Source organism: Fukomys damarensis, unplaced genomic scaffold (genome assembly GCF_012274545.1).
Source record: "Fukomys damarensis isolate Sample0158 unplaced genomic scaffold, DMR_v1.0_HiC HiC_scaffold_4, whole genome shotgun sequence".
Lineage (NCBI taxonomy): Eukaryota > Metazoa > Chordata > Mammalia > Rodentia > Bathyergidae > Fukomys > Fukomys damarensis.
In genome coordinates, this window is record NW_022900916.1 from 64,202,129 (window position 1) to 64,217,826 (window position 15,698).

General features: G+C 34.9%; 1 protein-coding gene across 3 annotated transcripts in view; it reads right to left on the reverse strand.

Annotated features, from left to right (window-relative positions):
• The window catches only part of LOC117284117, a 116,539-nt gene that overhangs the window by 87,668 nt on the left and 13,173 nt on the right, over positions 1 to 15,698 (reverse strand). For all 3 annotated transcript variants that reach the window (XM_033758527.1, XM_033758526.1, XM_033758525.1), the window contains exons 4-6: positions 15,416 to 15,509; positions 14,680 to 14,738; positions 12,608 to 12,674 (exon numbers count right to left, since the gene is read on the reverse strand). In XM_033758527.1, the coding sequence (XP_033614418.1) occupies positions 12,652 to 12,674; positions 14,680 to 14,738; positions 15,416 to 15,509 (176 nt within the window). In that variant the 3' untranslated portion in view covers positions 12,608 to 12,651. The remainder of the gene's footprint in view (positions 1 to 12,607; positions 12,675 to 14,679; positions 14,739 to 15,415; positions 15,510 to 15,698) is intronic.

Genomic DNA, 15,698 nt, shown 5'->3' on the forward strand with positions numbered 1-15,698 from the left:
TTCCAGCAGCATATTTCACATACCTTGAGAAAACAATCCAAAAATTTATTTACAACAAGAAGAGACCAAGAATAGCAAAAGCAATTCTAGGACAAAAAGACAAGGTAGGGGTATCACAATTTCCAAGTTGAAACTGTACTACAAAGCTACTGTGATATAAACAGCATGACACTGGCTGATCAGAGGACCAGTGGAACAGATTAGAAAATGCAGAAATAACTCCAAGCACACTCAGCCACCTCATCTTTGACCAAGGAGCCAAATACCCTCACTGGAGGAAAGATAGCCTCATTAACAAATGGTGCTGGAAAAATTGGACTAGACCCTGATCTTTCCCATGCACTAAATGAAAATCCCAGTGGGTTAAATATCTAAATATTAAAACAGAAACACTAAACCAGCTAGAAGAGAGGGCTAGGGAGAACTCTTGAATACAATGGCATAGGAAAAGTTTTCATGAACAAATTCTCAGTTGCATATGAACTGGCACAAACAATTAACAAGTGGAATCTCTTCTTATTAAAAAGCTTCTTCACAGCAAGACAAACCACCAATAGTGTGAAAAGACAATGTGGTAAAATAATTTTCACCAGCTGTTCCTCAGACAAAAGTCTACTCTATAGAATATATAAAGACCTTAAAAAACTCAGACCTCCCAAATTTAAAGACCCAGTCCAAAAATGGGTATCTGAAATGAACAGGCATTTCTCAGACAAAGAAATAGAAATAGCAAATAAACATATGAAAAAATGTTCAACATCACTGGTAATTTGACAAATGCAAATGAAAACAACATTGAGATTCCACCTCAACCCAGAAGGAATGGCTGCTATCATGAAATCAACCAATAATATATGCTAGTAGGGTCGTGGGAAAAAGGAACCATTCTCCATTATTGGTGGGAGTATATACTGGTGCAACCACTGTGGAAATCACCATGGAGATACTGCAAAGAACTAGGATTAGAGGTCCCATTTGTTCCATCTATTACCCTACTGGGTATCTGCCCAAAAGAATCATACCACAGTGATATATGTGCACCCATGTTCATAGTGACACTGTTTGTAATAGCTAAAACTTGGAAACAGTGCAATTGTCCACCAAATGGAGACTGGATAAAGAAAATTGTGTGTGTGTGTGTGTGTGTGTGTGTGTGTGCGCGCGCATGAGCATATGTGTGTGTGTTTAATGAAATGGAGTACTACTCAGCCATAAAGAATCAGAAACTAGAAACATTTATAGCTAAATGGATACACATGGAGGTGATACCCATGTGAAATAAATAGGAAGGATGTGTAAATACTGAATAGTTTCTCTGGTGTGAGAAACTGAAAGTGTAAGTAAGGATCAAAAGGTATAACAGATAATCTGAAAGAGGAAAAAGTAGGTGGAAAGGGGAAGGGGATGTTGGAGAGGTAGGAAAAAAGAAAGAAGGGAAAGGAATACATATGAGAAAATGAAAAAATGGAACCAAACTCTTTGTAAATAGGGAGGAGTGGAGGGGTTGAAGGAAGGGCAGGGGAATGAGGAAAAAATAAGAACCAAGCTATATTAAAGTACACATTTCCAATGATGAATGTTGTTATATTGTATACTTAAAATGTATCAATACAATTAACTTTTAAAAACTGAAATGTCAGCTCTAATTTTTAAAGTGTTTTTGTGTTTTATTTTCAACAGACTAACCAAAAGATTAAAAATTGTTCCTTTTAGGCCTGGGATTTAGCTCAGTGGCATAGTGCTGCCTCCCAAGTGGAAGGTCCTGAGTTTCATCATGGTACAAAAAAAAAAAAAAAAGTGAGAGCTCCCTCTGCTGCGCAGCCCAGCCTGATCTATGGGCCTCCCTCTGGAGCCACGCCTTTTCCAGCAGGTGCCACTGATTGCTCCGACCCAGCACCAGGAGGGTGAGTTTTGCAACATTGCCCCTTCTTGCACTCAGAGCCCCCTCTGCTGCGTGGCCCGGTCTGATCTATGGGCCTCCTCTGGAGCTGCACCTATTCCAGCGGATGCCACTGATTGGCTCCAACCCAGCACCAGGAGGGTAGCCATGCGGGCTCCACTGAGCACCATGGCCCCCTACCCCAGCTTTTAGATCCCCTGATTGAGCCAGTCCTTGGACGCACTCTGCAGAGGCATGGTGGGATATAAAGGGTGGTGATTGATCCTATTGTGTTCCTGATTGTATCAATTGGGATAAAGAATAGGGACTGATTTGATGAGTTGTTTTCTCAATTATGAAAATGAGAATGTCTATAAGTCATTAGAGAATCAAAGGCTGGGACTCAGTGATATCATGAAGATTTAATGACCCAGAGATTGAATTAAGGACAACCCAACAGCAAAAATAAAGATGAGGAAACACTTAAGCAAGCCACAAAGACAGACTTTGAGTCCACCAATGGCAAACAGTAGGGCAAAGGAGAATGAAAAGTCTGATCATGAACCACCAGGACACTCAGAACTCACAGCACAGGAAGTAAAAAATCTGATCAATCAAGCTCTAGAAAAATTTAAAACAGAAATTATTTCCCAGATATTCATAGAGATGGTGAGGAAAATGAAAGACATGATTCGAGACTCCAGAACAGAAATGGACAAAAAAATAGATGAGCTTAGGAACATAATAGAAACCATGAAGGCCCAGAATAAGAAAGAAATGGAAACAATGAACACCCAACATAGGAAAGAAATGGAATCCATTAAACAGATTCAAACAGATATCCAGGAGATTAAAAACTCTATTGAAAGCATAAGCAACAGAATAAAAGATTGCGAAGATAGAATTTCAGATATAGAAGATAGGATCCCAGAAAGTGACCCTGAAAAGACAGGTCTCTTAAAAACAGTAAGGGAGAATGAGAAATCGATCCAACAACTCCTAGATGATGCAAAGAAGAATAACATAAGACTGATAGGAATCCATGAAGTACCAGGAGAAATGCAAATGACTTAAAAAAGCTGTTCACAGAATTAATGACAGAAAACTTCCCAAACAGAGGGGAAGAATTAAACATACAGATAAGCAAGGCATATAGGACACCAACTAGCCATGATAAAAAAAAATCTACACCTAGACATATAATAATCAAGATCCCAGAAACCCAGCAGAAGAACAAAATACTACAAGCAGTAAGAGAAAAGAAACAAATCACATGCAAAGGAAAGCCCATCAGAATCACAGCAGACTTTTCAACACAAACCCTCAGGTCCAGGAGAGCCTGGGCTGAGGTATTTCAAGTCCTAAAAGAAAACAATCTACAACTAAGACCAATGTATCCTTCAAAACTCTCTTTCAAAATGGACGGAGAAATAAGACACTTCCATGACAAAGAACATCTGAGAAACTTCATGAACAACAAACCAGCACTACAAAGAATTCTAAACAATATCCTAGAAAAAGACAATGAAGATCGCTACACCAGGAGGCCCAACAGAGCAAATCAAATAGCCAAGGCAAGAAACTAAAAGGAGAGGACAAAAAATAAAAAGGGTCAACAAAAGGACAATAACATGACAATAATAAGTCAGTACATATCAGTTATAACTATCAATTTCAATGGCCTCAACTCACCAATCAAGAGAAATAGATTGGCAGAATGGATTAAGAAGCAAAATCCAAAAATATGTTGTATACAAGAAACACACCTAGTGCAAAAAGAAGCCCATAGACTGAAAGTGAAAGGATGGAAAACAATTCTCCATGTGACAGGAGCCCAGAAAAAAGCAGGAGTAGCAATCTCATGCACAGACAAAGCAAATTTCAAACCAAAACTGATTAAGAGACACAAAGAAGGCCACTACATCCTTGTAAAGGGAACAATCCAAGAGGAAGAAATAACAATCATAAACATATACGCACCAGATATAAATGCTCCCAACTATATAAAACAAATGTTAACCAACATGAAAAACCAAATAACCAGTAATACAATTGTAGTGGGGGATCTAAATACCCCAGTATTAAAATTAGACAGATCATCTAGGCAAAAAAATCAACAATGAAATACTAGACTTGAACCAAGCTTTTGAACACATGGACTTATTAGAAGTCTATAGAGTGTTCCACCCCACAAAATCAGAATATACATTCTTTTTGGCTGTACATGGGTCATTTTCCAAGATAGATCACATACTAGCTCACAAAACAGGCTTGAATAAATACAGAAGAATTGAAGTTATTCCCTATATATTATCAGATCACAGTGCAATAAAGCTGGAGATCAATAGCATAAGAAACCATATGAACTTCATAGACACATGGAAATTGAACAACACTCTCCTGAACAATCAATGGATCAGAGAGGAAATCAAAGAAGAAATCAGACAGTTTTTACAAATAAATGAAAATGCCAATACAACATACAGGAATCTATGGGACACAATGAAAGCAGTTCTACGTGGAAAATTCATAGCACTGAATGCCCACATTAGGAAAACTGAGCAAGCTCAAATTAACAACCTAACGATGACTCTTAGACTCCTAGAAAAACAAGAGCAAGAAAAACCCACAGCACGAACAAGAGAGGAAATTATAAAGATTAGAGAAGAAATCAATGCAGGGGAAACTAAGAAAATGTTACAAAAAATAAATGAATCGAAGAGTTGGTTTTTTGAAAGAATAAATACAATTACTAAACCCTTAGCAAACCTTATCAAAAAAAAGGAAAGAAAAGGCTCAGATACATGCAATCAGGAATGAAAAAGGTGAAGTCACAACAGATCCCACAGAAATCCAGAGGATCATTAATACATACTATGAGAACCTGTACTCTAATAAAATGGAAAACACAGAAGAAATGGATAGATTTCTAGATACTTATGAATTATTGAATGAAGAAGATAAAAACATTTTAAACACCCCAATCAAAATCAGTGAAATTGAAAATGTAATTAAAAACTTCCCAGCAAAGAGAAGCCCAGGTCCTGATGGATTGACTGCTGAATTTTACAAGACATTTAGAGAAGATCTACTGCCATTACTCTTCAGACTTTTCAACAAAATTGAAAGAGAAGCAATACTTCCAAATTCATTCCTGGAAGCAAATATCACTTTGATTCCCAAACCTGGGAAAGATGCAACTAAAAAAGAGAACTACAGGCCAATCTCCTTAATGAATATAGAAACTTCATGAATACTAAACCTCAAAAATCCTCAATAAGATACTAGCAAACAGAATACAGAGGATCATCAAGAAGATCATACATCCTGACCAAGTCGGATTTATTGCAGAGATGCAAGGATGTTTCGATATACATAAATCAATAAATGTAATGCACTATATTAACAAAGTCAAGGACAAGAAGCACATGATCCTCTCCATAGGTGCAGAAAAAGCATTTGATAAAATTCAACACCCATTCATGATAAAAAAAAAAAAACCTTGCAAAAATTTGGAATAGATGGTCTATGTCTCAACTTAACAAAGGCTATCTATGAAAAACCAACAGCCAATATCATATTAAATGGATAAAAACTGAAAACCTTCACATTAAAATCAGGAACAAGACAAGGATGCCCACTATCACCACTCCTCTTCGATATAGTTCTGGAAACATTAGCCATAGCAATTAGAGAAGAGAAAGAAATTAAAGCAATAAAGATAGGAAAGGAAGAAGTTAAATTGACATTATTTTCTGATGATATGATACTCTACATTGAAGACCCAAAAAACTCCACCAAAAGACTTCTTGACTTAATAGACAGAGTAGCTGGATACAAGGTCAACACCCAAAAATCAATAGCCTTCTTGTACACAAATAACAGACTCACTGAGAAGGAAAATAGGGAAACAATTCCATTCATAATAGCACCCAAAAAAATGAAGTATCTGATAATAAATCTAACAAAAGAAGCAAAAGACCTCTACACTGAAAACTAGAGCACTCTGAAAAAAGAGATCAAGGAGGATATAAGAAAATGGAAAGATCTCCCCTGCTCCAGGGTAGGAAGAGTCAATATAGTGAAAATGACCATACTACCAAAACTGCTATACAGATTCAATGCAATACCAATTGAAATCCCAACACTATACTTCATAGAACTAGAAAGAAGAATCCAAAAATTCATTTGGAACCATAAGAGACCTAGAACATCAAAAGCCATCTTAGGCAACAGACACATAGCAGCAGGTATAATAATCCCCAATTTGAAACTATACTACAAAGCCACTGTGATAAAAACAGCATGGTACTGGCAAAGAAACAAACCTGAGGATCAGTGTAACAGATTGGAAGACACAAAAGCAACTCCAGATGCACTCAGCTACCTCATTTTTGACAAAGAAGCTGACAGTCCCCACTGGAGGAAAGATAGCCTCTTTAATAAATGGTGTTGGAAAAACTGGATCTCAACCTGCAAAAGATTAAAACTACACCCTTATCTATCACCATGCACTAAACTAAAATCCAAGTGGATTAAAGATCTAAATATTAAAAAAAAGAGACACTAAACTTGCTGGAAGATAAGTTAGGCAGAACTCTGGAAGACATTGGCATAGAAAAAGACTTTATTAACAAATCCTCAGTAGCACGGGAACTAGCAGAAAGAAATCAACAACTGGGATCTCATCTTATTAAAAAGCTTCTGCACTGCAAACAAAACCATGAACAGAACTAAGAGACAACCTACAATGTGGGAAAAACTTTTTACCAGCTGCTCCTCAGACAAAGGACTATTATCTAAAATATATAAAGAACTCAAAACAATCAGGGCCCCCAATATAAGGACCTGATTCAAAAATGGGCATCTGAAATGAACAGACGTTTCTCAGACAAAGAAATAAAAGCAGCAAGTAAATATATGAAAAAGTCCTCCACATCACTGGTCATTCGAGAGATGCAGATGAAAACAGCACTGAGATTTCATCTCACCCCACAAAGAATGGCTGCTATCAAGAAATCACACAATAACAAATGTTGGTGGGGTTGTGGGGAGATAGGAACCCTTCTCCATTGGTGGTGGGAGTGCAGACTGCTGCAACCACTGTGGAAATCAATATGGAGATACCTCAAAGAACTAGGATTAGAGGTTCCATTTGACCCAGCCATCCCTCTGCTGGGTATCTTTCCAAAAGATTTAAAAGAATCATACCACAACGATATGTGCACACCCATGTTTATAGTGGCACAGATTGTAATAGCTAAAACTTGGAAACAGCCCATCTGCCCATTAGTTGGAAACTGGATAAAGAAGATGTGGTTTTTCTATAAAATGGAATACTACTCAGTCATAAAGAAAGAGAAAGTAGATTCATTCATAGGTAAATGGGTACATTTTGAACATATACTCCTAAGTGAAATAAATAAGTTGCAAATATGCAAATACCGAATCGTTTCTCTGGTGTGAGAAACTAAAATAGTACTCAAGATCCTAATGGGACAATTAGCAACGTGAAATAGGAAGAAAAGTACCAAAGGTGTAGGGACAGTGAGAAGGATAGGGAAAACAGAATAAGGGAAAAGGAAAAAAAATATGAGAAAATGTAAAAATGGAATTAAAGTGCTTGAAGGTGGGGAGGGGAAGAGGGGGTGAAGGGAGGGTGGGGACAAGGGGAAAAAATGAGAACCAAGACCTCGCATGTAAAGGTACAAGATCCCAGTAATGAATGTAACTACTGTCTCCCTAGAATGTACCAATAAAATCAATTTAAATTTAAAAAGTGCCTTTTCCATTACACATTTAATTCTTTATATAATTATTTTAGGGTAAACCGTATAGTGAAAGCTCTTCTACAGTAGTCCATTACCCCTGAAGTAGCATCACACTTTAAAGTAAAATGCTCTAGTATAAAATTGAACAATAAGGGAACATAAGAACTTACAATATTTAAAAAATTCTTAACATTTTATTCTTTAACACGCTTGTCTTAGAGGGAAGGAAGGGAAGGAGGAAAGGAGGAGTGAAGATGGAGGAAGAGAGAGGGAGAGGGGAGGGACGGAGGGAGGGAGATAATTGGAAGAGAGAAAAATATGGAGGAAGAGAGAGAGAGGAAAAGAGAAAGGAAAGGAAACCAAGATAAAACAAATCCGAAAAAAAAATTCTAAATTCATGAATTATTTTGGATGCAATACCCTTGAAAATTCTAGAACTACTACCTCTGACAAAGCCCAAATGTCTAACTTTGTCCAATATCCAGCATTGGAATAAATTAAAATGAATAAGTTATCTTTATTCTACTGGAAATTAAAATTAAGAAAAAATGAAAATGAAAGGAGTAATGTCCCATGGATACTATTAAGTTTTACTGTCATTATTGTTTGATTCTAGGAACTAATTTCTTCCTTGATTTCTTCTATGATCCATGGTTTATTCAAAAATATATTGTTTAATCTCTAGGTGTTTGCATAATTTCTGTGGTTTCTTTTGCAATGGATTTCTGTAGCAAAATAATCTATGCACTATAATCTGATAACATACATGAGATAATTTCAATTCTTTTGTATTTATTTAAGCATGCTTCACGGACTAGTAACTGATCTATTTTAAAGAAGGGTCTGCGTGTTCCTGAGAGGAATGTGCATGCTACTACTGTTGGGTGGAACACTGTAGGAATCTATTAAGTTTACCTGTTTGAAGGTGTGGTTCAACACTGATATTTCTTTGTTGATTCTTTAATCTAGTTGATCTATTCATGACAATGAGATAGTGAGGTCTCCCACTATAATGGTGTTGATGTTTATCATAGCTTTTCTGTCCAGTAGTTTGTTTTATGAAGTTGGATGTGCCAGTGTTTAGTGTTCATAATTGTTATCTTTTCCTGTGGAATTGCTCCCTTGACTAATATGTAGTGACCTTCTTTGACTCTTCTAACCAGTTTTGGTTTGCAGTCAACTTTGTCTAAAAATAGAACAGCTACTCCTGCTTGTTTGTTGGCTCCTGCTGCATGAAATATTTATTTACATCCTTTAATTTTTAGTCTATAAATTTCCTTTTGGATTAAAGCTATTGTTTTTGTATAGTAAAATGTTTGTTTGTTTGTTTATTTATTTATTGGTGTTTTGAGACAGGGCCTCTCACTATGTAGTGAGACTGATCTGGAACTCACTATGTAGCTCAGGCTGGTCTCAAACTTACAGTGATCCTCCTGCCTCAGCCTCCTGAGTCCTGGGATTATAGGCATGCGCCACCATGCCCAGCCTTGGGTTTTATTTTTTAATCCAATATTTTAATTTGATTTTAGATGGGCAAGTCGAATCTGTTCACATCTAGTTATTATTGAAAGGTATTGACTTGTTCCTATCATTGTATTATTTTTATGTTGCTGATTCTTTTTTTCCCCTTCTGCTTAACTGCTCATCTTACCTGCGATAGTCATTCCTCTAGATTGTTATGGCATCATTGGCTTCATGTTCCCTTTCTAAGAAATCCTTGAAATTTTTTGAAGTGGTGGTTTGGTGGTCATGAATTTCTTAAGGTGCTCTTTGTCATGCAAAGGCAATATTTTTCCATCGATTTTGAAAAATAGTTTTTCAGGATATATTTGTGTCAAGTGTTTTCTTTTAGGGTTTGAAATATTTCACTCAGAGCTCTCATGGCCTTTAAAGTTTGTTTTGAGAAGTCTTGTTATTCTAATGTGTTTATCTTTCTACGTGATCTTTTGCTTTTCTCTTAACAGCTTTTAAGATTCTGTCCTTCTGTTAGACTTCTAGAATTCTGACTGTAATATGGAGAAGTTCTCTTCTGATTTTGTCTACTTGGGGTACTACTGTGCCATGCTTATCTCTGTGTTAAATTCTTTCCCTACTGGAAAGCTTTCTGCTATTAGCTCTATAAACAGATTTTTTAAATGCCATTCTTTCTGTCTTTTCATTTTTCACTAATTCCAGTTAGATTAGTCTTCTTTAAGTCATTGAGCAGCTACTGGACCCATTTTGCATGTTCTCTTGTTTTTATGGTTTCTTTAAGTATGTTCACCTGCATCAGCACCATCATTTAGTTCTGATACTCTGTCCTCACACTGGTCACTTCTGTTGCCCATATTTTCAGTAGAATTTTTTAATCTCCTGAATTTCTGCTTGGAACCATTTCATGAATTTCAGTTTTTGTGTTCATGTTTTGATGTTCAGTTATGGTGTTCATGTTTTGTTTAGCTCAGCCAGCTTTTAATTATTGTATTCGGAAAACTCACTGATAATTTTGTTAAGTCCTTATCTGCTTAGTTATATCATCTCTGAGTTCACTGAGCACATTATCGATCTGCTGTCTCCACTTTCATCTTTCATGTAATTCAACTATTTGGCTTTTGATTTATTCATCATAACGCCCTGTAAATTAGCTTTGGGGAAATTGGGAATTTTTTGAAGGCATTTTATTGCCTCATTTTCTTGTTGTTGTTGTTCCCCCGCCCCTTGAGCATTGTGGGTCAATTATAATAGAAAGATTTTGTTACTAGTATGGAGATCTCTTTAGTTAGTATCACTGTTGGTGAGAATGTAAACTAATACAGCCACAGTGAAAATCAGTATGGAGATTCCTCAAAAAATTAAAAATAGAAATTCCATTTGATCCAGCTATTACCCTTCTCAGTATCCTGCTGAAAGAGTTAACGACATCATATTGCAGTGATACATGCATACCCATGTTTACAGAAGCACAATTCATAATAGGTAAGTCTTGGAAGCAGCCTTTATGTCTATCACCAGAAGAATGGATAAAGAAACTGTGGTATTAATAGGCAATGGACTACTACTCTGCCATAAAGAAGGATAAGCTTGAGTTATTTGTAGGAAAATGCATGCACCTTGAGAAAATAATATTTAGTAAAATAAATCAGATACACAAGCTTAAATATCACATGGTTTCTCTTATAGCATTAATAAATTATAGGGAAAATAAAATATAAGAAACAGGGAGATGCATTTTTTCCAAATGAGAAGAGGACCAAGAGATGGAGAGAGGCGGAGGGAAGGGAGGGAAAGAGGAAGTAAAAATAAAAATGATAAATTATGTACATGATATGATATATGTGTACGTATGGGACAAAAGGTACATGTATATTTACCAACTTCCTACAGTGAATGTAGTCATTATGTACTTCAAATATGTACTGATAAAAATTAAAATTAAAGAGAGAAAAAAGTAATGTAAAATAAGTAGTGTAATTTCATTAATAGATGTTAAAATTGTTTATATGGCTTTCATAATGAAACAAGTAGAGTAGTGGATGATGAGTCAAAACAGCAGCAGTGAAGAGGTACACAAAAGTGGACTCCAATGCCAATAGAAATTTAATTATTTTAAAATGTTCCATCCCATATCATTGATTGGTATAAAAGTGGACTTTTAAGATAAATCATTTGACCTCTTTATCATTATATAGTGACTTTTTTGTCTCTCTTTATAGGTATTTGGTTTAAATTCTATTTTGTTTGATATAAATATAGTTAGATATGTTTTTGCTTGGTATCCATTTGAATGGAATATTTTTCCAAATATCTTTACTTTTAGTCTGTGTGTCCCTAAAAATTAAGGGAGAACTTTTAAGGTGCCAAATAGTTGAGTCTTATTTTTCAGTCCATTAAGTCACTCAATATCTTTTAATTACATAATTTAATGCATTTATATTCACAGTAATTGATAGGTAAAAGTCCAGTACTGTTCTTTTATAGTTACTGTACACTGGTAAAGTGGTCAATTCATCAAGGAAATATAAAAATTGTAGTATAGTATATATACTCAACATTAGCATCCCTAAATACATAATGTAAATATTTTATTAATCTGAAGAAAAATACAACAGTGGTAGGAAACTACAATAACCCACTTTCAACAATGGTGAAATCCACAATAAATGGATCATCTAGACAGAAAAATTTCCAGACAGAAAATAATGAAACATTGGATTTGAACTGTACTTTATGTACCTAACAGAAATACCTATATGTGGAACATTGTATTCAACAGCAGCAGAATTCACATTCTTTTCAAGTACATATAACAAATAGTCTCTAGGATATATCAAGTTAAGCCTCAAAACAAGTCTTACATAATTGAAGTAAATGGAATCACATCAAGTATATTTTCTGGTCACAATAGTATGAAACTGTATGAAACTTGAAATGAATAACTGGAGGAAAAATGGAATACTCACAAAAACATGAAAATTAAGCAACATGGTCCTGAAAAAATAGGTCAAAGAAGAACTCAAGGAGAAATTTTAAAGAATATCTTGATACAAATATCACACCAAAATTAATAGGGTGCAGTAAAAGCAGTTCTAAGAGGCAAGTTTATAGCAATAAATGATATTTTAAAAGAACCAATTGTAAAGAACCTAATGTTTCATGTGAACAAATTCACAAAAGAACACACTAAGCCCAAAGTTAGTAGAGAAAAGAAAATAGAAACAATCTCACTAGAAATAAATGAAATAAAAACTAGAACAACAATAAAAAGGATCAGCAAGACTATGAGTTAGTTTTTTTAAAAGATAACTTAGACTAATGAATCTCAGATATTACTACTTCTACACTTACTACTACCTTGTATTACATGTTCAGACATTGAAATAGTTCTACATTTTACATATTTATTTCCATTTTCTTTCTGAAAATGTCCGATTATATTCCTGAAAGACTGCCCAGGAAAGGAAAACATTGGAAACCTTACCATGGAAGAAACTTCTTCCTTGTGCCTCTGGAAGATCTATCTTTTCAATTTATCTGTTCATCAAATGCTACAAAGAGAGAACAGAAATTCACCTTTTCAAATGCTTTGTAACAAATTTAATGAAAACTGACCTAGGGGCGGGGATTTAGCTCAGTGGTTCTGCTGCCTGCCTCGAAAGCATAAGGACCTGAGTTCAATCCCTGGTAACCAAAAAAAAAAAAAAGAAAGAAAACTGACCTAAATTTTTTAAATGTTAAACAAAAATATTCATAATCAATAAAAATAATTATATTCTGAGATTTTAATGTTACTGCTGTTTTAATATTTAGGTCTAAATTACTTAAGGTAGAATTAACTTGAGGGTTAATTTGGCAAAGAAGAAAAGGTCAAATATTTGAGGTAATCACAATACTAGCTGTCTTGAGTTACAGAAAATATGAATTTTCAGTGTTTTTTTTTTTTTTGTACCAGGGATTGAACTCGGGTCCTTGCGTTTGCAAGGCAGGCCACCAAACCTCTGAGCTAAATCCCCGGCCCTTCAGTGAATGTTTAATCCCAGAAAATCATTTTCTGAATCCATTTCCTAGGGAAAAAGTATGGACCAAAAGAAGTGCTACTAAAACTACTACTGAAAAGCAACTCATGAGTGAAAAGCATCATGGGTAAATAACATGCAGTCTACATGTTTTACAGGCTCCACATTTTCTTACTCCACAAGTCTGCTTATTCTGTCATGCACACAGGACTACCACTTGCAAATAACTTACCAAGGCCCTCCTGATGTGTAACCCTAAAAACACAGATGAATCTCCCTTTGTATTTATACCCTACTCTCTTGATCTCTAGGACGTCGCTGTCTCCTGTTTTTCCATCTTCTCAATTCCTTTTGCCTGATTCTGTTTCCTTTACTTAACCCCTTAATGTAGGCATCCCCCTTAGGCACTCCTGGATGAAAAATAATCCTACCTTGTGAAATTAATTATATTTTGTTTCCTACAATAAATCTAGTGTAAGTAATGGTTCTCAATCTGTGAACTGGTTATATCTAGAAGGAACAAATGTCCAACCATGTACTATTTTCAAAGCATTTCTCCTAGAAATTCTTAAATAATTTTAAATAGATGAGGAATTAAAATGTAGTATCATTCTCTGCAATCTTCTGGTTTGATTTTAACCTTAGTAAAATGTAGTAATTGCCCTGTACTTTAGTGCTGCTCCTAAATAGCTTTCTGAAATGCCTCATAATGAATCAGCCCCCAATTTCTACATAGCAAGATCTACTATGAGTTAGCAAGTGAGAGCGTAATGTGCTTAACATTTCATCCTTTCCAATTAACCTTGCTACTATTCAAATTTTGTAATCTAAAATATGATTTTCAGGATTTTCTACATTCCTTAGCATTATGCTTCTACACCCCAGAGCACCACAATAATCTAGATGCCCTCAAAGTTATTTTAAAAGATCTTAAATTATCTTTGCCTCAGTTATATTATTCTGATCTAAAGATTTTGTTTTCAATTAATCCACTGAACAGGAGGCCACAGTTTTGGCTCCACTTAGAATTCTAAGGTTCAAGCCTGGACAGACAAGTAGTAACAGGCTTGCCCAGGATTTATGGTTGCATGTGCCTATGGAAGCCAAGATTTGAGCCCTGAGTAAGGGGGAGCATTGTAACTCTGGGAAGATTTAAAGACTCAGGTTGAGAAGAGTGGACAAGGGACACCCAAAGCACTATGTGAGATGAAGTGAATTAATTGGGAAAAGTCCTCAAGGAAAACATAATTTTTATTGAGTTGTCTCTGTTGAGTAAGAATTGGGGGAACTAGGGAATGAATAATATCCCTAATTCAGCTGAAAATGATAACACCTCTCTATCAATATTAGGATTTACCAATCCTACTGTAGCTATTGAGGTCACACAAGCATTGGAAATGAGAACAATGAAATACGTTATGATGATGTTTCTACTCATATTTTAGTTTTGATGCTTGGCATCCATAAGGGAATGCTTGCTAGATGTCAGTTAATGAAAAAGCCTGGGATAGTCTATCAAATAAATGAAAGTACTTGCCAGGATTCCAACCTTGAACAGCAGTTCTTTCTCGTCTTCCATAAAAATAGACTTGACGTCTGTTCAAAGTGATGATGAATATAAAATTAAGTTTATTTTCAGAATAGTTATAGTTGAAATTGCCTTATTTATTAGACTACATTTATGTAATATTTTATTATCCTTGCTTTATTAAATTGAATTATTTTGTCTATCCACCAGGAAAACTAAACTGCTTAAGAAAAATACAATTAAAATAAATGAAATATCACTTAAAATGTCAATACATTTGCAATAAATTAACAATTGCTTGTTTACTTGTCTGTGTCCCATTAGAATGATATAAGCTCCATGAAGCCAAGGCAAAATGACAAAAATAATGCAGACTAAATTTTTCAGATTTCATAATAGAGATTTGATGGATAACATAAACTTAATAAGGCATGAAAAGACAATAGAACCATGCTGTTCAAATATATGGTGGTTATCAACAGAAGAACTACAAAGGCAATCAAACTAAAAGTATAACTTCTGAGAAAATGTGTTGGAGTTAGCGTTGGGAATAGAAAAGCTAATTTTTAATCTTACAGTTTCTTACAGTTTTAATCATACAGTGTTTACTTTTCCTTACCATGTGGGTATATTATTTTTATTATATAAAAACATAAAGCATTTTCTGATAAGTAGCTTAGCATTCTTTTCAATAATGCTACATATTCCAAAGTTCATTCTTACTAAGAGAATAAAATGAACATACTCATTCATGTAAAAGTAAAAGGCGCAGGAAAGCCACAAGAATGCTGTCACCAATACTGCAACAAGTATCAGCATTATGACTCCAAACATATCAACTGAAATGTATGAAGAGAAATATATTTAATAACAAAAGTAGTCATTTTTCACATTTTGTCTTTTCTAGTAGTCTGATTCTTAAACACACATTCACAAATCATTGTTAAAAATAGCAATACAATAACATGTATCACTTTTATATTCCAATAAAACTATCATTAACACAACAATCACTGCCAACATTTGAA